The sequence below is a fragment of the Fukomys damarensis genome, unplaced genomic scaffold (assembly GCF_012274545.1).
Source record: "Fukomys damarensis isolate Sample0158 unplaced genomic scaffold, DMR_v1.0_HiC HiC_scaffold_37, whole genome shotgun sequence".
Taxonomy (NCBI): domain Eukaryota; kingdom Metazoa; phylum Chordata; class Mammalia; order Rodentia; family Bathyergidae; genus Fukomys; species Fukomys damarensis.
The window spans coordinates 23635019-23657512 of NW_022900949.1; the positions used below are offsets into that span (position 1 = coordinate 23635019).

Here is a 22494-nt window from a genome sequence, read left to right on the forward strand (position 1 = left end):
ACCAGCACTTCTGGTTGGACATCACTTTCCAAAAGTTTTTGTTCACACTGCTTCTTCTACATTCTACAAGTAGTTTTAATAAATAGTTTCTTAATAAAAAAAATAAGAAGAAGGTATGTAGTGTTCTTGTCAAATTATGAAATGTTCAGAAAATTAGGCTTTGTACATACATGAAAAGATATTAAATGCATTTCACAGCATATTTTTTCAATGAATTTTACTTTTCACAGGATTTACTTCATAATGCCATTAAAAATACATATTGTGAGTAAAATTCTAGTTTATGATGAATACATATTATATATAGGCCATGTATTTCCATGGATATATCTGTAAGAAGTTTAAGGAGAAAGAACCAGAAAATTCACTTTCTCTTTTCTATGTGCAGAACTGCAGCTATTTTCAGATAATGATATATGAAGAGGTATAAATCAACGCAGCCTTGTCCAATGCCTAGCATAATGCTTGTATAATGACTTTCACCTTAGATACTCACCCTGATTTTGTCAAATTGAAAAGAATTTTTCTGATGTGCTGTCTATGGAGATGAAGTAACTATTTCAGAAACAAAATTTTAAGTATTTGAATTAAATATGTACAAAATAAAATCTCTTATGTATCTTATATCCTCTTCTCTTGAGTGCTGTAATTTTAAGTGTAGAAATCTTTTATCTCCTTCATTAGATTGATTCCTAGATATTTCATTTTTTTGGATGTTATTGTGAAGGGAATTGTTTCCCTAATTTCTCTCTCAGTGAGTTTGTTATTTGTGTACAAGAAGGCAATTGATTTTTGAGTGTTGACTTTGTATACAGCTAGCCTACTGAAACTATATGACAAAGCCACTGTGATAAAAACAGCATGGTAATGGCAAAGAAACTGACCTGAGGATCAATGAAATAGATTAGAAGGTGCAGAAACAACACCAGACATACTCAGCTACCTCATCCTTGACAAAGGACCCAACCATCCTTACTGGAGGAAAGATAGCCTATTTAATAATGGTGTTGGAAAAATTGTTTTCAACTTGCCAAAGATTAAAACTAGACTCCTACATTTCACCATACATTAAACTAAAATCCAAGCGGATTAAAGATCTAAATATCAAAACAGAAACACTAAACATACTGGAAAGTAAATTAGGTAGAACTCTTGAAGACATTGGCATAAGAGAAGACTTTATGAACAGATCCTCAGCAGCATGAGAACTTGCACAAAGAATCAACAACTGGGATCTCACTGTATTAAAAAGTTTTTGCAGTGTAAGATAAATCACCAATAGAGCTGAGACAACCTACATTGTGGGGAAAAAATTTCAGCAGCTACTCCTCAGACAAAGGATGACTACTATCTAGAATATAAAGAACTCAAAAAAAGCAGATCCCCCAAATACAAAGACCCAATTCAAAAATGGGCATCTGAAATGAACAAAGTAAAGGCAGCAAATTAATATATGAAAAAATGTTCAACATCACTGGTCATTCAAGAGATGCAGATGAAGACAACACTGAGATTCTACCCTATCCCAGAAAGAATGGCTGCTATCAAGAAATCACACGATAACAAATGCTGGCAGGGCTGTGGGGAGAAAGGAACCCTTCTCCATTGTTGGTGGGAGTGCAGACTGGGGCAACCACTGTGGAAATAAATATGGAGATACCTCAAATAACTAGGATTAGAGGTTCCATTTGACCCAGGTATCCCTCTGCTGGGTATCTTTCCAAAAGAATTAAGAGAATCATACCACAGTGATATATGCACACCCATGTTTATAATGGCACAGTTTGTAATAGCTAAAACTTGAAAACAACCCAAATGCTTGTCAACTGGAGACTGAATAAAGATGTTTTTTTTTCTATAAAATGGAGTACTATTCAGCCATAAACAATGAGAAAGTAGCAACATTTATAGTGAAGTGGATGCACACTGAGGACATACTCTTAAGTGTTATAAATAGGACACATGAGTAAATCCCAAATAGTTTCTCTGGTGAGAAAAACTAAAAGTGTAAATAAAGTTCAAATGGTATAATTAGAAGCATGAAATAGGAAGAAAATGGCTAAAGCGAAAGTCGAAGGGGAGAGGAAAGGAAATAAGGGAAAAGGAAAATGTGGAAAAAAGGGAAAAAATGGAAATTAATCTTTGTATATAGGGAAGGGTGAAGCGGGTGAAGGGAGCACAGGAGTATGGGGAAAAATAAGAACCAAGACTATCATGTAAAGGTGAAAGATCCCAGTAATAAATGTAACTGTACTGTCTGCTTTAAATGTACCAATAAACTGAATTTAAAAAGCAAAAACTGAATTGAAACTGACTCGTTCTCAGAATCCCCACATAGAGTGGTTCTGTAGACAGCAACTGCCCCTATGAATTTTCAGAGTGAACGATTAATAAACACATGAAGTTACTGGGCCACCGTGTCTGAAACAAGGTAAGCTGCACCACGGTTTTTCTTTGGTTCTTTCTCTCAGATCTTTGATTGGACAAACTATCAATGCTGTGACTACATAAAGATCTGGAGAGATCCTCCCTCGTGACTCTGGCTGACAAATCCCCTTATGTGAATCCTGCAGCGGCCCATCCGGAAGCTGCGCCTGCTCCTGAGGTCCGGTCAGCTGAGGTCTCTTCGCGTGGCCGCCCCTCAGCGTATTCCCATTGCTCTACCCTTGTGTGCAACGAATGTTACCTTCAGGGACTTGCTGTGTTTCAGTTATTGGCAGCTGATTTGCATTTTTCATGTTAAAAAAAAAAACCCTCAGTGAAGGCACTTTTCTTTCTGTATATTTTGATCTTAATTGACACGTGATAATTACACACAGCACGAGTGTCATGCTTCAATGTCTGCATACCATATATAATAAATAAATCAAGGTATGTAATGCATTTATTAAAGAAATCTAGGCATTTTGCATATCTGTCTCCTCACACATTGGACGTTTCCTTGTGGAGAGAATACTTAGAATCTTCTAGTTATTTTGAAATATACAATACAGTATTGTTAACTATAGACATCTTATTGTGCAGTGCAATGCTAGGACTTAACTTCCTCACCTAAGTGCAATTTTATATCTACTGACTGGTCTTTTCTCTTCCATTCCAGCTTCCCAGAATTGGGTAACCACTAATAAATAAGTGTAAACACAGAACATCTAAAATAGATGGCCTTATAAAATTAAAAAGTCTCCAAGCTCCTTGCATAGAAATTATAGATTTCCAAGAAGATTGTAACGTGGAGGAAATAAATCTTTATTCTTACCAACTTCATCTAAAATTAGATACTTTCTTCAACCTGTGAATATAAGAAATCCTAAGTACTGTACTAGCAGGATTTGTGACTATCGCACTAACAGTAAACATGGCTTGTCTAATATCATGTCATAGTACTGTTAATTCTGCCAAAATAGCACTTATGTTTACCACATATTTGAAATAATCATAGGTACTTTATCTTCTATTGGGTCTTTTCATACAATTAAGTCATGATTCGATTTAGAAAATATATTCATAAAAATATTTAATGATTGGTATTAATTTGTTTTTCGTTCTTTCATTAACATGGAACTATTTAATATAACTTTAGAAATTTTTAATTATATTATAATGTGGTGACTGAGATAAATAGGGTTCTGCTACTAGAATGACAAGTTAGAAAACAAACAAATGTGCTCATCATAATGAGATTTTTTTAGGGGGGAGGGTACCGGGAATCGAACTCGGGTCCTTGTGCTTTCGAGGCAGGCAGCAGAACCACTGAACTAAATCCCCGGCCAAGGAGATACACTTTTGCAATAAGAGATAACCACAGTACCCTGCGTGGACCATCGCACCATGTCCACATAAACTGAATAGCACGCCGCTTCTCCACAGCTGTACACAATTATCTTTCAATTAAAAATGAATTAATTCCAAAACAGAACTGCTGAAGCTAATGACCACATGGTAGTCACTACTCTCTAACATGTAGAAGAGACTGTTGATTTTATGTGTTGAGAAGGAAGTGTCTAATTTGTACGACTTCAGAGTTGCTGGGTAACTGATGAGTAGTCATAGCGGTGCTTCCTACGTATCAGAATATTTCAAATTTTTAATGGCAAAACTTGGTGGAGTGGTTAAAAGTGAGGGATACTGGAGTTAGAGTTGACTTTTAATACCGATGATACAACTTTGTGTGACCTATATCTCAATTTCATGGCTGCCAAAATTAGGGAAAAAATCTGTTTCTTATATGTTCATCATCTTGAAGATTAAAGAAGTTAGTCTAGGCAGAAGACTTAGAACTTTTTATGGAAAAAATGAATCAGTCAGGACGTAGAACCTGGTCACAAAGTAGTAGCAAAAATGGATGCAAAATAGTGACGAGGTTCTTTAGAGCAAACCATGTGAGTCGCGTGTAAAGCAAAAATGCCTAGAATCAATTACATGAGTAAAATCTTAGTAAACTCTTTTCTTCTTGATGCAAGAGACAGCTGTGATATAGCTGCTTAGGACTCCACCTCGGGAACATTCAAGACACCAAGAGAGGTAAAGGACCCATGAAAAGCACTTAAAAGAGAAAGCACAGTGAAAACTAAGCCTAGGGCAAACATTGCTACATTCTCCAAAATGATAAGAAGAAATGTTAATTTTCCACAAACAAGGACGTTTGTGATATCCTGACAACTCATTTAAACTCTGAGTATGTTCATAGTACACACTGATGTAGCTTGAAATGCAAAGATCATCTTTTTCCATCAATTTGGTCAAGTGTAATAGTGCATTATATCCCAAACTACATAGAACACACTGTTATGGTGCAGAAACAATTCAGAAATAGCAAACTGACTTCTGGCACTAAGCATTTAAAATTGAACCGATTTATAGCCCACACAACAGTATTTGCAAGGTCAGTCTTCTCTATCCAGATTCTATATAATCTGTATATTCTATGTATCTTTATTCTCTATAACTGTTTTTCTGAAATAATGACTAAAATACCAACAACATACCTAAAATAACAGAAGCTCAGTGGGTTGAGGAGATCAAAATAAAGCTAAATCTGAAAAATATCTCCAATGTGCTTTAATAGTCAGGCAGATGTAGTATTAATAATTGATTAATAGAGCTCTTCTCACTTCAGGTTGGTGGTGAGTGTGTAGGAGATGAGGTCGCTGGGGTTCAGAGACACAAACAATGCTTGCTTTTAAGTCCTCAGAACATTATGTCCAACTAAAGCCCATTATTGGTTAGAGTAGTGATAAAGACAAACCCAGATGGCCAGTCTTCTAAGTAAGAAGAGGAAGCGGGCCATTGGTTTGACCATTTGATGTTGAAAAAAGTCTATGTAGTTACCGAATAGTTTCTCTGGTGTGAATAATCTGCAATAATACAGAAGATCCTAATAAGATTACTGACATTGAAAAATGGGAAGAAAGGAGCTAAAAGTATAAGGAAGGTGGGACGGGTAGGGGAAGGGTAAAAAGGGAAAAGAAAAAAAATGTGAGATAATGAAAAGATGGAAATAAAGTGGTTGTAGATGGGGAGGGGACGAGGGGGTGAAGGGAGGGCAGGGACAAGGGGAAAAAATGAGAACCAAGACTTGTCACGTAGAGGTACAAGATCCCAACAATGAATGCAACTGTACTGTATCCCTAAAATGTACCAATAAACTCAATTAAAGCTGGAAAAAAAAAATCTATGTAGTCTTCTGTTGGTACCCATGGGTAGTTGGTTCCAATATTCTCAAGGATATCAAAATCACAGATGTTAAAGTACCTTATATAACTTGACATGGTATTTGCACACACATACACACACACACACACACACCATGGGCATGTAAATGATATGTAAATAATGGTTATATTGCTTTGTCTATGGAATAAGGAAAAAAAATATACATATTTAGCATAGATGCAATTTTTTATGTTGGAATACATTTGCAGATGGGAAACCCATGGACAGGGAAGGCTGACTGTATTTACATCTTGAATCTCAAAATCTTAAGATTGAATTTTCAGGAAGTCAAGAAAGAGACTTAAATCATGAATTAGAAAAATTGGATCCACATTCTAATTTTTTAAAATACCTTGTGAACAGAAGCAAGAAATATAACCTCTCATTCTGCATTCATATGTTAAATGAGTAGCTCAGATTAAATTTATTTTGATAGCCCTCACCTGCTTTAAAATTCTTTGTATCCATAAGCAAGATAAAGCAGTTAGCTAATTTAATTATGGCCTTTCAGCACACCTAGGTTACTCTATCAGGAGAGCTCTTCTGAAATACATTAGTTTTTTCTACTTCTGGCTTGAAAATATTATATGTTCTATCATGACTACATAATGGATAGTCCTGAATGCTTTCAATTAAATATATTTAAATTCCCTAAAGCATACAGTCATCTTGATTAAAATATCAACTATTTATTACAGATGGAGTATTTCCAAAGAGGGTAATACTCCACAGATAGCAGGTGTTCCTGCATTTTATTAAAATGGCTAACTGAAAAGACACAAAGGTCTTTTGTTTCTTGCTGAGGCTAAACAGACTTTTAGTGGCAAAAATAAACTGTAAAACACTAACTTCAAAATTCCACAAAAGTTCTTTGTAATGTGTTCACACTTATCTGTTATTTATCCTTACTTAACCCTATAGATAAACAAGTAAAATGGCTTAATCATTTTGTAAACCAAGTTAACTTTTACATTGTAAAACACTTATTCTATTCTTGAGTGCCTTTTTAAAATTTAGTTTTAAATATTTATTTGAAAAAATGTACTTCAATTTAATGAGAATATTGATTATGAATGAATTATTACTTAGGTTAATGTGAGATATGTTATCCAAAATAAATATACTATTTCTTAAATGAATTAGTAGATCCAGAAAAAGCCATAGTCTCGCTTTTGGGTTATTAACATATAAACATTCTTCCTGGACATACAGAAATCAAAATGAATGTGCTCTTTTTTATTTTACTTTCAGAATACTTGAGTTCAGATTCTAGCTCATCTACTTACTTGTGACCTTAGATTAACTACTAAATTTATTTGAGCTTCATGGGAGTCACCCATAAAATGCAGGAATGGAAAGACCTGGATGGTCACTGCTTCCTCTGGGATCGCCCTTACCCTGGGCAGAATTCCATTCGCAAAAGGTTTGCCCAACTCCAGCAGCTAGAGGGGGGAGCTCCTCATCCTTTTACCTGGTTAGCTCTCTGATATTATAAAAAAGACTGGTCTTTTTCCAAATGGTTTTTCCTCCTGAAAAGTTTATTTAATTTTACAGCTTTTGATTCCATTTATAACTGAAGCAAACATCAAAGGAAAGAAAATATGATTGACAGCAAGAAATACAAGGAAAAATTATAAAACAGGCAATATATAAAATGGTGCTGCTTTGAGCCAGGCATGGTGCCAAATGCCTATCATCCCGGCTGAGGCTGAGGTAGGCAGGTGGTAAATCACTTAGCAAGAGTCTGTCAAAAAATAAAAAATAAATAAATGAAAAAGGACTGGGGAAGTTGCTCGGCGCAAAAAGACTTTTGCTTATCCATAGATGTGCAGCTTTTTGTTAAACAGTCTCTAAAGCAACAGATTTGCATGGTGGTACTTCCCTGGATTCAGTCCTGTACTATAAGAGTAATTTAAAGATCCTAATGCATCCTTCAGAGCTCGCTAGAGAAATAGGCTTCATATAAAAATATATCAGTATCTATAAGGATTTATAAGGTAAATCCTTACAATGGCTGACTGCACAGTCAGATGTGGAAGAGGGCAAATAGGTTGTCTGTGTGCCAACCGAAGAGCGAAGACGAGGAGCTCACTGTAGGGTCTTGCATGTGTCCACATCAGAAGGCCAAAGGGTCTGGGATGGAAAGCTGAAGAGTCTGCAGTGGAAGACAGGAGACTACGCCCGAGGGGAAAGTGATTACCACAGCTCCAATGATGAAACAGGAGCAAGTCTTTCTTCTTCATTTCCCTTTTTATCCCATTCAGGCTGCAAGCCTATTGGTTGGTGCCACTCACCTCTCAGGTGGGTCTTCTGTCTTCAGCAAATCCATTCAGCCACACTCAGAACTGTGCTGATCCAATTAGTTGGGTTTTTCTTACTCGTGTCGACAGAATCAGTGAACTATCCCAATCCACCCCTTGTCAAGCGGACAACCAGACGCACTTCCTTAGCCCATAACTAGTCTCCAGATGGAAAGACAAGTTCATAATCACGCCTAACACATTACAACTACACTACATATAAACAGAAGTGCACTAATTCCTACCCCAGAACAGAAGGCAAGTTTTCTTTGGGTGATGCTTACTCCTAACATTTCACAACCTGAACGCTATAAGAAATGTTTAACAATACTTAGTCTATCGACACTATATTATAGGAAGCATATTAGGACGGAACTATTACAATTACAATCCTCATTTCTATAAGCGATCACAGGGTCACAGTGGGTATTTAGAACTACATTCTGCTCCTACCCACTTCATATTCCTTGGTTTTAGCAGCACTTCAGCAGGTATTGCTTCCTTCCCTGGAGAGGTGACCCACACCTTCATTCCTGAAGGTTCTTGTCATCCTGCCTGGACTGCGTAGTTTTACTTTCCCATGGACCTTAACACAGAGCACGGTAATACTAGGAGGCGCCCTAACACATCTCTTGCTCTCCAGGTATAATCTTCCCTCCCTCCACTGTGGCATAATAGTTCAATTTCCCTTCACAGTCTGGGTCAAGCATCCCTGCCACCACCATAACTCCCTTTTTAGCTTGCTTACTCAGAGGCATGAGGAGGCCAAAATGACCCTGGGAAGTCTTAGCTTCCAGTTCAATAAAATAATGGTTGTGCTTCCTGGTACAAGCCTTTCCCTCTCTGGAACTAAGGCCTCTAGGCCAACAGAGCAGAAGTTTTTGGGAACAGGAAGCAAAAATTCTGCTACCGGATCACTAGGGGTAATGGTCAGTGGTGTCACTCCCACTTCTACCCCCTGATTCCTGGACCTGTGAACCATGGTTATGGGAGGCACAGCACCATAGAGTGGATGCTGATTCAAAGCACATACAGCCTTTTGATGAACCCTGCCCCAGCCCTGCAACCTACTGCCACCTAGTTGGTCCTGTAACTGCATCTTCAAAAGATCATGCCACCTTTCTATCCATCCACCCACTGCTGGTTGGTGAGGAGCATGGTAAGAGCAGTGAATTACATGAGCATGAGCCCACTGCTACACTTCTTAGGCAATGAAATGTGTCCCTTGGCCAGAGACAATGCGGTGTGGATTTCCACGATGGGAGATGGGGCGTTCTGTGGGTCCATGGATGGTAATTTTGGCAGAAGCACTACATGTGGGAAAGGCAAATCCATACTCAGAATAAAAGTGTCTACGCCAGTCAGGGCCAGGCACTGTCCTTTACATGATGGAAGTGGTCCAAAATAATCACCCTGACACCAGGGTGCAGGCTGATCACTCTGGGGCATGGTGCCCTATCAGGGAATCAATTTTAGTCTTTGATGCACCATATCAGGCATACAGCAGAGGCCATAACCAGATCAGCCTTGGTGAGTATGAGCCCATGTTTCTGAGCCCATACTTACCGTCCCTCTCTGCCACCACGGCCACTCTGTTCATAAGCCTATTAGACAATGACAGGGATGGCTGAACAAAGAGCTTGACTGTTCTGTACAGAACAGGCCAGTCCTATCCATCTGATTATTAAAGTCCTCTTTTGCTGAGGCCACTTTCTGGTGAGTGTTTAGATGGGAAACAAACGTTTTTTAGTTCCCTTGACCAAATGGAGAGGTCTGTCCACATACTTATTCCTCAAATAGCTTTCTCACCAATTTTCTGGTCACATTCCTTCCAATTCCTGACCATTGGGTCAGATTACTGGCTACAGCCCATGAATCACTATATGGTACATTGGGCCATTTTTCCTTCCAGGTAAAATGTACTACCAGGTGCACCGCCAGAAGTTCTGCCCACTATGAAGATTTCCCTTCAACACTGTCCTTCAGGGATGTCCTGGCAAGGGGCTGGGATGCTGCGGCTGTCTACCTGTGGGTAGTGCCTGAACAATGCAGAACCATCAGTAAATCAGGCCCTAGTCTTCTTCCTCTGACAAAATAATCTCATTAGAGTTTAGAAGCTAATATCCTCAGCCCTATCAGGATCTTCCCAAACATCAGCATCACAATTTATGGGATCCTATTTTTGTTTGTTTGTTTGTTTGTTTGTTTTTAGATCAGTGCCTTCACCTTTACTTCAGATATCCTTCAAGGCTAAGCATTAAACTTATGCTATAATTCAGCCACCTGAATTATAAGGGCCTGGGTCCAATTCTTTGCAGTCTCAGCTGAATAACTAAAGGAGATGAGATTCTCTTTCTAGACACATTTACAAACTTTTACATTCTTTATGTGTTTCTGGAGCTGGGAATTTGAATCTTTGAGCTCCTTATTGTCGTTTATTAATTTGTCCTCACAGTAAGAAGCTGTTAGATTTCCTCTGCATGTTTGGAGCTCATTATTTTCCTATACTGGTTTGTCCAGAGATGTTACGAACAACCAGCCCCCATCATTATAGTATTTCCTACTCTGCCAAAAATACTCAAAATTGTAATAAATGGAGTGGCTGGATTCCTTGCAACTCACTAGTAGTAGATTTGGATTATCAAATAGATCTACAGTGAGTATTACTTTAGACAGTTCATACCAAGGACTATCATTATTCCCCACCGTACCAGAAGAACATCTTTAAGTCTCATCAAATTAGAGCACCAACTCCAGGAATTACTAAAGCTATTAAAGAATTTCATCTTTAAAATTCTGTTTCTCTAGGGAAACTCCCAGTAGCAAAATTTCTAGCAGTTAGTGCTCACTAGAGAAACAGATTTAATATAAAGTATAGAAATATATAAGTAATTTACAAGGTCAAAACTTTACAATGGCTCTTTGTGCAATCAGGTTTGGAAGAGTGTAAATAGGCTGTGTGTGTTGGAGACTGGAAAGATCCAGTCAAAGGTCAAAAGCCTGCAGCTCGCTGTAGTGCCCCACACACGTCGGAATCAGGAGGCTGATGGGTCGGCACTGGAAGCCAGGAGACTTGTGTCCACGGTGAAGGTGAGGCTAGAGCTCCTCCAAAGAAACAGAAGCGAGCCTTCCTTCGTTTCGCTTTTATCCCATTCAGGCTACGAGCCTGTCGGTTGGTACCACTCATACCCAGGGCGGGTCTTCTGTCTTCAGTAAACTTCTTTAGCTACGCCCACAACTATCCAATTTAGTTGATCCAGTTTAGTTGGGCATTTCTTACTCAGGTGGATACAGTTAACTATGTTAATCCTTTATCTCTATTCTAGCAACAATTATTCATTTTGTTTTTCTAAAAAAAATCCTGCAACATACACAGATGTCAGGTGACGCAGTCTCTATTCTGTTACTACAGTCAGTGCAGAGCACTTGGACCTGCTGGAGGGGGAGTGAGTATATGGTTTTGTAGGATTTAAATCTCACCTCTGTCCTCACAGGGTGTATCATACCGTGATCCAGCATTTCTAGGAGACTACCCCTTTCATAAAACGAAACTCACAGAGCTTACGTTAGAGGGTTGTGCTAAGAATTACCTGAAGCAATACAAGCGTTGATGCTCAATAAACTTTACCTGCTAGTAAGTATTACTGTTGCTGGGAACCGTCTTCAGTACTACCCCATGGAGAACGCGCCACCAGGAAATTGCTGTTCAATGTTTGCATGCCGTTATGTCTGACTGCATGTATATAATTCAGATATAGAATACAAATTCTTCAGGTTCGATTTTATGGCATGCACGTGTGTCAGTACATCCATTCCTTCACAAAGGTTACCCTTAAGGCTCTCTGGGGAGACACCACATCCTCATGTTCCATCCAACATTCCCTTCTCTGAGGGTCTGAGAAACTTGTAAAGGCTAAAACTCAATGCCTAGCTCTCAAGAGTTTAGTCTATTTGTTGGATTAGAATAAACACCAACTACCAGCCAGTGAGCAGGAATCATTCTTAGAGTCTTGAAAGACACTCAGAAGAGGCAACGTCATGGAAGGTAAGAGTGGCCAAGGAACTTTTAGCAAAAGGCTGGATCTTCCAGACTGTGCTAGGCTCAGTGTGAGAGAAGACAGGGAGAGGGCAGGGGAGACTGAACCAGAAGGAACACAGGGGCAAAGTGGAATAATTTAAGGGATGATGAGGAAGGAAAGCACAACAGAAACGGAGGGAGGGAGGAAGGGAGGGAACAAGTCTAGTCCTATTGAGTCTGCCATAGGACTAGGATACTTTCAAACTCATGAGCAAGCTAACATCTAGAAGGGTTTCACACAGAGAGAAAATGAAGTGCTTTTGTGACCATAATCAAAAGTGTATTGTAACGCTCACCAAAATGAAACGATTGCCTTCAATTCATGAATATAATCTCAATACACCTCACGAAAGATTCCTCTCCTCCATGATCCATGTGACTATGTAAGAATAGGTACTATTTTATTTAGTGATGGGGGAATCAAGCCTAGGGTCTTGTGCATACTTAGGGAAGTGCCATACCCCTACTTCCAAGAACAGGCTTATACTTTTAAAATGTGTGTGTGTGTGTGTGTGTGTGTGTGTGTGTGTGTGTGTGTAGTTTTGTTTTAATAAAGTAGAAAGTTGTCTCAGAATGCTGTGCGATTTCCATAGGAATCAACTGGAGGAATGATTTGATAAGAAGATTATTATCTCAAAGGAGCTTAGCAGTAACAAAAACAAATTCCACAGACCAGAATCAAAGTCCTCACATGGTGTGAACCATAGAATCAAGCATCAGATTTAAAAGAGTGCTACTGAAATACTCCCCTGAGAACTTTAAGCCTTGTATTTCGGGCAGTTGCCAAATTCACACAGTTGACTAAATTACCGTTTGTTTGTTTTTTTCCGGCATGCATATTACTATTTCTCTGCATCATTACAGAAGAGTCCTAAGTGATGAAGTCATTTCAGGTTTCTAATAAATCAGGAAGTAGCCACAAGCTATTCAGGCAGATGAGCTCTTTACCTTTGGCTTGGGTGTTCTCCATCAGCACCGGGACACTTTCGGCAGTGCTCATGTGTGATTAAACAGCAGCGGCCACTGGAGCATATTTTAAAGAAAGCTTTCTTGGAATTCTAACTCGATGCTTGAAATAAACCCACACAGACAGACAGACACACAGACACACACAGACCCTTCCTTTTCGTTGCCTGTTTTAACTTGCTAACGAGTAAAGGTGTTTGAACCGGTCTCACTAATAGTATTCAGATTTACTTGGTTATTTTGTTCCCTAAACATTGCCACTTTCTTATACTAAATTACAGCTCTGAAGGAAACATCCAATTAAGTCTCTGTAAGAGGATATGGTGGCATGTCACCGTTAATGACCGGTTCGGTGTAATCGTACCTTGAGCACGCTCTTGAGTAGTTCAATCCTGGGCACAGTGTGCTTGGAACCAGAGTATCTACAATTAGTTTCCTCAGTGATTGTTCATATATGAGAAAACAAGGCATAGTTGCCCTCCTTTCAAATGTACGAGTAATCTACTTTCTTTTGAAAACGATAAGGAAGAAAACAACTACTCAAAAGAATTGGACTGACTGCTAGGATAAAGGAAGTCTGGGGGACTCGGCCATAATCACAGGACAATGGAACTCAGAACTGGCTCTCATGCTCAGAGCAGGTCAGCAGGCGGAAGTGAGGCTTTCCTGAGCAGAGCCAAAAGGCCTGTTATGAACTGCTTGGGGTTCTGTGCTGTCAGCAGGAGTCCACTCTAAGCTCAGAGGCATCGGAGCCAAGATCTTACCTTAATGAGAATCCCAATGGACCCTGTGGCTTTTGCAGATATGAAATACCAGAAGCTCATGGTGCAGGTGGCGCTGGATTCCTGCCACCTGGTGCTCTTGAAGTGGGCTTTGTCACCCTGCAGGCCCACAGGAGTAGCCTCCAGATACATGAAGTGCCCTAGGAGAGAGGGTGGGATTCACATAAGACTGAAATGACAATGAGGGGATTATTTCAGCTGTCCCTTCAGAGTTAGGGTTTTTTATTACATTTCATTTGATCTGAGCTGCCTGAGGCATTTTCATTTGAAACAGAGAGTAAATCTAATAGCCTTGTCTCTAGTTTACTGACAGAACGATTTTCAACTGTCTGTGCTTTTAGCAAAATGCTTCACAATATGCAGATGAACTGATCTGACAGGATATTTATGCTATCAAATCAACAACATAGTTACAGAAATCATTTAATGCACTCCCTAAACTAGCAGGGTACTGTAAAACAATTTCAAAGATTCCCTATGAAATCTAAATAAAGGAACATGATGTGCCTTTGAATACTCAGTGGCCCATTGAGTGTAAATAAGACAATATTTTACCATGAAAAGTGAGAAGAATCACATTGACTTTTATTCTGTGAGTATGAATTTTTAAGATCTTTCAAGAATGCACAGCTGAGCGTTTGAATGAGATTCAGGGCTCCCACTCACTGGCTTGGCGTGCTTGGCTTGATCAGATTTGTATTATAGGACTGTGGGATTTCAATATTTAGATATCTTTTTCCAATTTCCCAACACCCAGGAATTCAAGGTCTCTGCTTCATACTGTTTATTATTTTTGTTCCCGAATCAGTGAGTTTGAGGCCGCTTATTACAAAAACAGTCCATGCACAATATTCCTAAAATATGCTGTTTTACAGTTACATTTTCACAGCACCACAACAGATTTCAATCTCCTTTCCCTTCATATGTATCATTTCACTTGTCTCTGCAACCCTGTTGGGTACACAGGGTAAATTTTATGATCTCCAAGGGACAAATGAGAAATCTGAGATGCTAAGTTCAACGATGCAGTAATGATCAAATGAGTGTCAGACAAGGTTACTGGTTATAAATAAATGTGTGCCTTAGGAGAGGGATCTAATGGCAGCCTGCATTGCTGTCCAACTATAATTATCAACATAGGTGTTGGTATCAGATTTTCATGTTTATTGCGTTGGGTTGAACAGCATCAAGTCCCACTGCTTGGGCCATATGAATGTGACCTTATTTGGTATTAGAGTCTCTTTTTTCAGTGAAGATGAGATCATTAGCATGAACTCTAATCCAATATGATGTATCCTAAGAAAAAGGAGGAGTGGGCAGAGAAAAGACCTACATACATAGAAGACAACGGGCAGACACAGAGGGCACCACTGCCTACAAGTCAAGGATACCTGAGGCAACTAGAGCACAGGAGAGAGGTGTGGAAGAGACAAGAGACAGCTCACTTTCACAGGAGGAAGTAACCTCCCAGCACCTTGATCCTAGGTTTTCAGCCTTCAGAATTGGTTCGGTTTTGTTTTCTTGCCAGCCACCTAAACTATGACCCTTTGTAACAGCAGCCCTGGGAAACAGACACTCACTAAAGGTTTGGTTGACTTGTGGTGGCAGTGGTGCTCTCTGCAGTGGCTGTCAGGGAACACAATGAGATGCGCTTCTGCGACCACGATTAGGGCAGCTGTGGCGACGTGATTACCCACCATGCTCCTTTCCTAGGGTGTGGTCACTGGGGGGCCTCAGGCTTTGATGAGAGCCAATCCCCCAAATCCAATCAAAGTTCTCAGCCAGGGAGTTCTGCCAGCCACACCAGCCTTTCTCAAAAGTGCAGGAGCCACCACACTCGTTTTCATCAGTATTATCTCCACAGTCATCTACGAAATTACAGCTTAGTTCCGGTCTGTAGCATCTGCCATTCTGACATACCCGATGGCCCGGCGGGCAGTGACCTAAATAAAAAAACACAAACCAAAACACAATGAAGAAATATTCTGGGCACATTCCATGAGGTCGAAAGGCATCCAGAACAGAGTCACTCTAATATATAAAGGGTCACAGCATTCTTAAGAATTTAAGGTTCCTGACCCCTATTTCTGTCTTCTCATCCACTCTAGACTCCTGGCCTCTAGATCTCTTGCAAGGATCATTCACAAGTGTAAGAAAATCATTTTACTGGTTTAGCAAAGTACCCCAGGACTCCCCAAACTGCATTTAAGGGGTACAAATTATATATGAGTCAAAGTGAAGCCTTCCCTGAAATAAAATCTTTAAAGTGATAACTGCTTATGATTTACAGAGTATCTGGAAGTTTCTTCTGTTAGCATCCATTCACACATTTATTCATTCATTCATTTATTAGAAGCCAAACATATATACTACGCCCAGAAGTAGGGTCAAGCATATTTAATGAATATAAGACTTTTCAACACATGTTTCTCTTAAGTGCATGATTATTTGTCACTGTTTGGAGTTTTAGAAATAATTTCCCTGCAAAGCAATGCCAACCCCAGATACTTCTTCAGACAACATAATGGAAAGACCAATGCCTCTGCTGACTTGAATTTGATTTCTGGGGCTGGTGTGTATTAGTTATCTAACTTGGATTTTATTGCTACCCCATGAGCTTCAGTTTCTCTGTCTAAAGACAGAAAAAGAAAAATCCTAGACAAATTAAAGCAATTCAGGAGACTACCGCATAACACTGCCAAGGACTGAGTCTGGTCCTTAGTCGTCGATAAGTAAATACTAGTTAAACAAGTGTTGCATGGAAAAAAGTGGTTTGGAAGTAATAAAACAGCTCATTATCCACTGTCCAGGTATTATAACTATATCCCTCGAACATTACAGAAAGAGTATAACCATTATAATAATAGTATTTCAGAAAAAAAGCTGTTCAGAAATCCAGCATGGACACTGGCTTCACCTTTGATCTCCGATATCATATATCAGAAATTATTCTCCTTCTTGTTTTCTCCAGTCGTCAGGGAGAAGAGCAGCTAATACCACTCCTTTCTTTATTTCTAGGGTGGTAGCTTCCACAGCTGGAGGCAAGATTCCTGGCGGTTGAGGGTTGGTGTAGATTAGAGATACGAGGTTATAGTCCAGAAATTTATTGTAAGGTATTCTGGAAATTCCTTCTGATAAAACTGTGCTGTTGTTTGGATCTCCAAAAACTCTTATTTGAAAGGCTTGGTTCCCAGGAATGTACAACAAGGAGAGACTCTGGGCCTAGTGGGAGGTGCTTAGGTCACTGGAAACAAGCTTTTTTAGGGGATTGTGAGACCCTAAGCCCTTCCTCTTCCTTCTTTATCACTTCTGGCTATTGGGTATGCAGTTTTGCTCTACCGTGCCTTTCCCCAGGATGCACTGCCTCACTACGGGCTTAAAAACATTGGGGTCAGCTGATAATGGACTGACCACTTCAAAACTGTGAGCCTAAATATAGCCTTTTTCGTTTTATAAGTTGACTATCTTAAGTATTTGTTCTAGTACCAAAAAGCTAACACAATCTCATATAGAAGCTCAAGTTCTGGATGGGTCTCAATTTCCAGACAGTAGACGGGCAGAAGGACAGTGGTAAAAGATCAACAGAGCGAAACACAGAAACCCCGGGGGAGGAAATCTGAAGGAATCTTGCCACTCCGTGGCAGCTTGGCTGTTGCTGGCTTGCTTGTTTGAGCTTACCTAATTTAACAGCCATTGAACCCAAGTGTCAACTATGCATTGTGCCTCTAAGCCCCTAACAAAACTTTTTTCTCTGGATTCACTGTTAACATTTTTTTTCCTTGTAGTGTGGGATTAAATTTTTTTCTAGGTGCTCAGTTCATTTTAGTAGACTGGGGGTACAACACAAGACTTTAATGTTTCAGTTGTACAGTTTCACTCAAAATCATAACATTAAACATTTTCCACCTAAACAGAAATGGACATTATTTACAGTAATTCTCATTCATAGATGAGAGAACTGAAGATCATAGATGCTAAACAACTTGCAGGTTTTGCAAAAACAAAGGTGCAAATTAAATTCAAATCTCCCGTCTTCCGAGTTATTTTTAAAGAGAGATGATATCAGGTTGGATATCTCGGGATATAATAAATGCCTCCGAGGACCAGTAAACGTGAAGTTGGCCACCAGATGCCTTAGTGGTCAAAGGGCTGTTGAGAACCTAAGAAATTATTAGATTATTTCATTTTATAGAGGTTGGCATTTTTATTGATTCTGTCAATTACAATTTGTTTGGAGAGGAAAAACAAAATAGGCTTTACAGATACTTTCTTCAAAGTGACTAAATCAAGCTGCAACCCAATTCTTTTAAAATGTGACAAGAAAATAATCTGGATATATTTCCAGACAGAAGCATTATATATTCCAGTATCTTATACAAATCAATATGGATAATATTTTAGGATAGCAATAGGTCTTGCAATTATAAAATAAAAATAGCTGCATTAAGAAAAACATCTGCATATTGAAATATTACAGAAAACTAACTGAACTAATTTATCTACATTAATAGAGAACATTTCACTGCTATACTGTTTTATAACCATGAAATAATATACAGCACAGTAAATATTTTTTTTGGTAAATGTTAAGGAAAATTATCAAGTAATATTTATATATTTCCACTTTATTTTTCATGGCTGTTTTGTCTGAAAAAAAAAACTATTAGGAGTTCACCATAGATCTTTAAGTAATTCTGATATTAAAACTTGTAAGGGCCGGGTGTGATGGCACACGCCAGTAATCCCAGCACTGGAGAGGCTGAGGCAGGAGAATCGCTGTGAGTTCAAGACCAGCCCGGGCTACATAGTGAGTTCCAGGTCAGTCTCAACTACATAGTGAGACCCTGTCTCAAAAAAAACAAAAACAACAACAACAAAACACTTGTAAGGAATTGTATGTGTACTACTAATTTTTAAAAATACTGCATAAATCAGATAGCAATCATTATGTTGGGAAATTTTGTTTCGTATAAAAGGACAAATTACAAAAGTTGAGACCCTCAAAATACATCTTAGAAGCATATGAAACTTAGTATTTTTAATGTGAACTCTGACTCTTCCCCTCCAAACTTTCCAACTGCACAGTCTTCTCTATCTCCACTCTTGGCAACCCTATGATTCTGGTTACTTCGGGGAAGAAAGTTTGTAAGAAATGCTGCATAGTTCCGGATAATCATCCTTTTGCTTTTGACTTGACCATGACAGATTTTAAGGTTCACTTCTTTCTTTCCCCTTTGTACTGCAGACTTGGGGAAGCAGATGAGAAAGCCTGGGCACATCCTACTTCGGGTGTAGGTCCATCTCAGGTCTATGGGGGATCGCCAAGCTCAAGGAGCTGAGAACCAACACTTCTCGGGAAAATGCCCTATTCTGAATCCAGGAAAAGACAGTAGGGATGAACCAAGTGTGTGTGTGTGTGTGTGTGTGTGCCAGAAATCAAGAGAGTTCTAAGAAAACACAAAGGGCTTATGAAAAAAATTCCAGAGAGCTAGATTTCAGCAAAGCTTACTCACCAAATAAGAGATAATTTGAACACCATGGTAAGTAATGAGAGAACTGTTACTTTCAGTTACGATAAGAGTCACAAGATACAAAATTCTTCTTCAGATACACGCAACTAGAACCTTGAGTGAAACATATTAAACAGTTATTTTTAGATAACGAACAATACGAAATACAGGACTGTGGGCCCTTAGAGGACAAAAAGCTACTTCCTACCATAGCACTTGCATATCACCTAAGCATACCCTTCCATATACCTGAAATAATCCCGAGGTTACTTATAATACCCAACCCAAAATAAACACTATAAAACAGTTGTTTGCATGCTATTGTTTAAGAAATAACAAGAAAGAAAATTCTGGGCAACTTTAGCAGCCATTTAAGGCCTAACTACAGTGGTGCTACACTTCACGAACATTTTTGTTTGCAAATAATTTGGTTTGGAAACATAAGTGTTTGGTAAAATTTTGTATTTGTTTGCAAACTCTGCATTGGATGAGAAACAAGACTGTGGTATCTTTCCCACACAAATACAAACGTGTGTCATATTTTCCAAAATTGTAGAACAGGTTAAGTTCATGAGTCTTTGTAGCACTGTATAAGTCATCAACAAATTAACATTTTTTCCCCAAATGTAGTGATTGTGAAGTCTACTCTAACATCAGCAAGGAGTGTTATAATGGAAGGAATTTGGAATCTGCTTTAATGTTTCATGGAAGGAGATAATATGGGAAAAGAAACCCAGGAAAATACATGACAGCAACCTTAACCAATTGACCAAAAAAGGCGGTGGGCATTATAATATGCATTTAAAAAGGAAAAAAAACGCAGGTTTTAGGGTTCAAATGAGAAACATCTAATGTGGTTGCCACTTGGCCTATAACTGCAATACTTTTCCTGCAAGCTCACTTTCTTTATTCTAAACATCAATACAAATTTTGAAAGCTACTTTCTATAATCCTGATCAATATGCACAACTTACATTAACAAATTTACTGCTCAGACTAACAAGATATTTTCAGAAAGAATAGTTGATTCTTAAACTAAAACAAAAATATCTAAGCATAACACCTAACATGTAAGAAATCTTTTCATGGTATGCTAACATAAAATTAATTCTAATTCTGTATTAGAAGAGCATTGAAGCAAAAATCTGAAGATGCAGGCAAAAATAAATGTTCCTGAATGATTCTAATTGAGAGAAAATTTCTGAGGCACTGGTGGTGAATAATTTCAGTTTATTATACTTTAAAAGGTAAGATAATGATGGCAGTCACCACAAATAATTATGTTCTTTAGTTTTAAATTCAACTCTTCAGGATTATATGAAGACAGTACTGCAGTGCTTTTCCCATCAGGAACTGTAAAATATAATCATCTTTCAAGGTGTTCGAGTGTACCTGACAGAGGCTTAGAGTATTTGAGAAGAATTAGTTTTGCCTTACATATCTAAAATGGAGCGGCGGCGTCGGGACAGAGCTGGACTTGGAAGTACGGTCTAGGATTAATCTCAAGATCAAAATCATTTCAGCAAAATGACATTGGGTGCTTTTGTGGAACCAGAGTTGTCAATTTTTTCTTTCATGCTTTTCAGCAATCTGGTATTAAATAAAATTCTCCCGTTTTATCCTAGTACTACGATATTTCACTTTTGTCTTTTAAAAAAATCTTAAACCTTTCATGTGCTTGAAATTCCTTTGACATTTGGAATGAATAGTAAGACTTTTTTTTTTCAGTGAAAATGAAAACTACAAAAAACAGAATGATGCAAATAATCAAAAAAATAAGAGTGGAACCCACATATGACATACACACCCCTCATACACATATACTGGTGTATTTATTGAAAACTCTGCAAAGTCACACAATAAATTATTTCTATGAATATAAGAATATAGGGACAGAAGTCAGAATAAAGGGGTTAATCCCTTTATTATCTGTGGCTCTTTCTGGTAATACCACATATGTATGTTAAATAAACATTGCTCTACTTAAAGGGTTATGCCATGCAACTGGAACAACAACTTGCATATGCCAGCACTTCATTCTACAGCCACGAAAGGACGGAAAGAAAGTTATAATCAGGGAATTCTAGACAGGCTGAATCTATTATTCTGGAATAACTGTCCAGAAGAGTCATAATTTTGGGGGGCACCATGCCTTAGGAGAAGATGAACACCCTCCACTCTAGACAGGCACATAGGAACCACTGAAAGAAAAAATGGGCCGATTTCACTTTAGGAGATATAAAAAGTGGCATGCTCTTGGAAAATGTCTAGGATCTATGCCACATTTACGGCAGAGAAAACAGGAAACTGAAGAAGACCCCACAACTGTATTTCTCCCTCATTTCCTATATTCAACCAGTCACTAATCCTCTCCCATTTCACTTCCTGAATATCTGTTAAAACTTCCCCTTCTCGCAGGTGACTTCTGGGACACTTGCCTCTCTTCTCAACCAATAAAAGAGCTCCCTGATTGGAACTTGTGCACCCATCTTGTCCTCATGCCGTTCCTGTCCTTTGTCACCAATCTGTTGGTTACAACATACAAATTCATCACCACCATGTTTGAAAGTCTTTAGTGGCTTCCTAACAAAACTAGGTTAAAAATCAATGGGATCCTAATGATATCATTGACAATGTGAAATAGGAAGAAAAGGGCTAAAGGTGTAGGGGGAGTGGGTAGGGTAAGGGAAAGGTAATAAGGGAAAAACTATACGAAAATGGAAAAATGCAAATAAAGTATTTGTAAATAGGGAAAGGAAGTGGGGTGAAGGGAGGACAGGGACAAGGGGGAAAATGAGAACCAAGACCTGTCATGTAGAGGTGCAGGATCCCGATGATGAGTGTAACTGTGAATGTACCAATAAACTCAAAGAAAGAAAGAAAACTCATTGACACCGTCATGACACAGGATCACTTTAAAGTCCCTGTGCTCTTCACACATCACAGCCCTCTCTCGCAGTGCCTCAGTCCCCCACCGGTGGCCATCCCGCCCTTCTTGCAGCCTTCCTACCACAGATACGTCACTGTCCTGGCCTCTTGCTTCCAGGGCTTGCTCTTTGAAACTCAACAGATCTCAGCGCAATTGTCTTTTTTTTTTAAAGGAGCCTTGATTGGTCAAATCCTTTTCTTTTTCTTTTTTTTTTTTT

The 22494-nt window shown here is 38.8% G+C and overlaps 1 protein-coding gene across 1 annotated transcript in view; it reads right to left on the reverse strand.

The window, feature by feature from the left end:
* Positions 1 to 22494, reverse strand: part of Malrd1 (MAM and LDL receptor class A domain containing 1) — a 638235-nt gene that overhangs the window by 249037 nt on the left and 366704 nt on the right. Inside the window, exons 26-27 of the mRNA XM_019205159.2 lie at positions 15536 to 15781; positions 13821 to 13978 (exon numbers count right to left, since the gene is read on the reverse strand). Coding sequence (XP_019060704.1) covers positions 13821 to 13978; positions 15536 to 15781 — 404 coding nt within the window. The remainder of the gene's footprint in view (positions 1 to 13820; positions 13979 to 15535; positions 15782 to 22494) is intronic.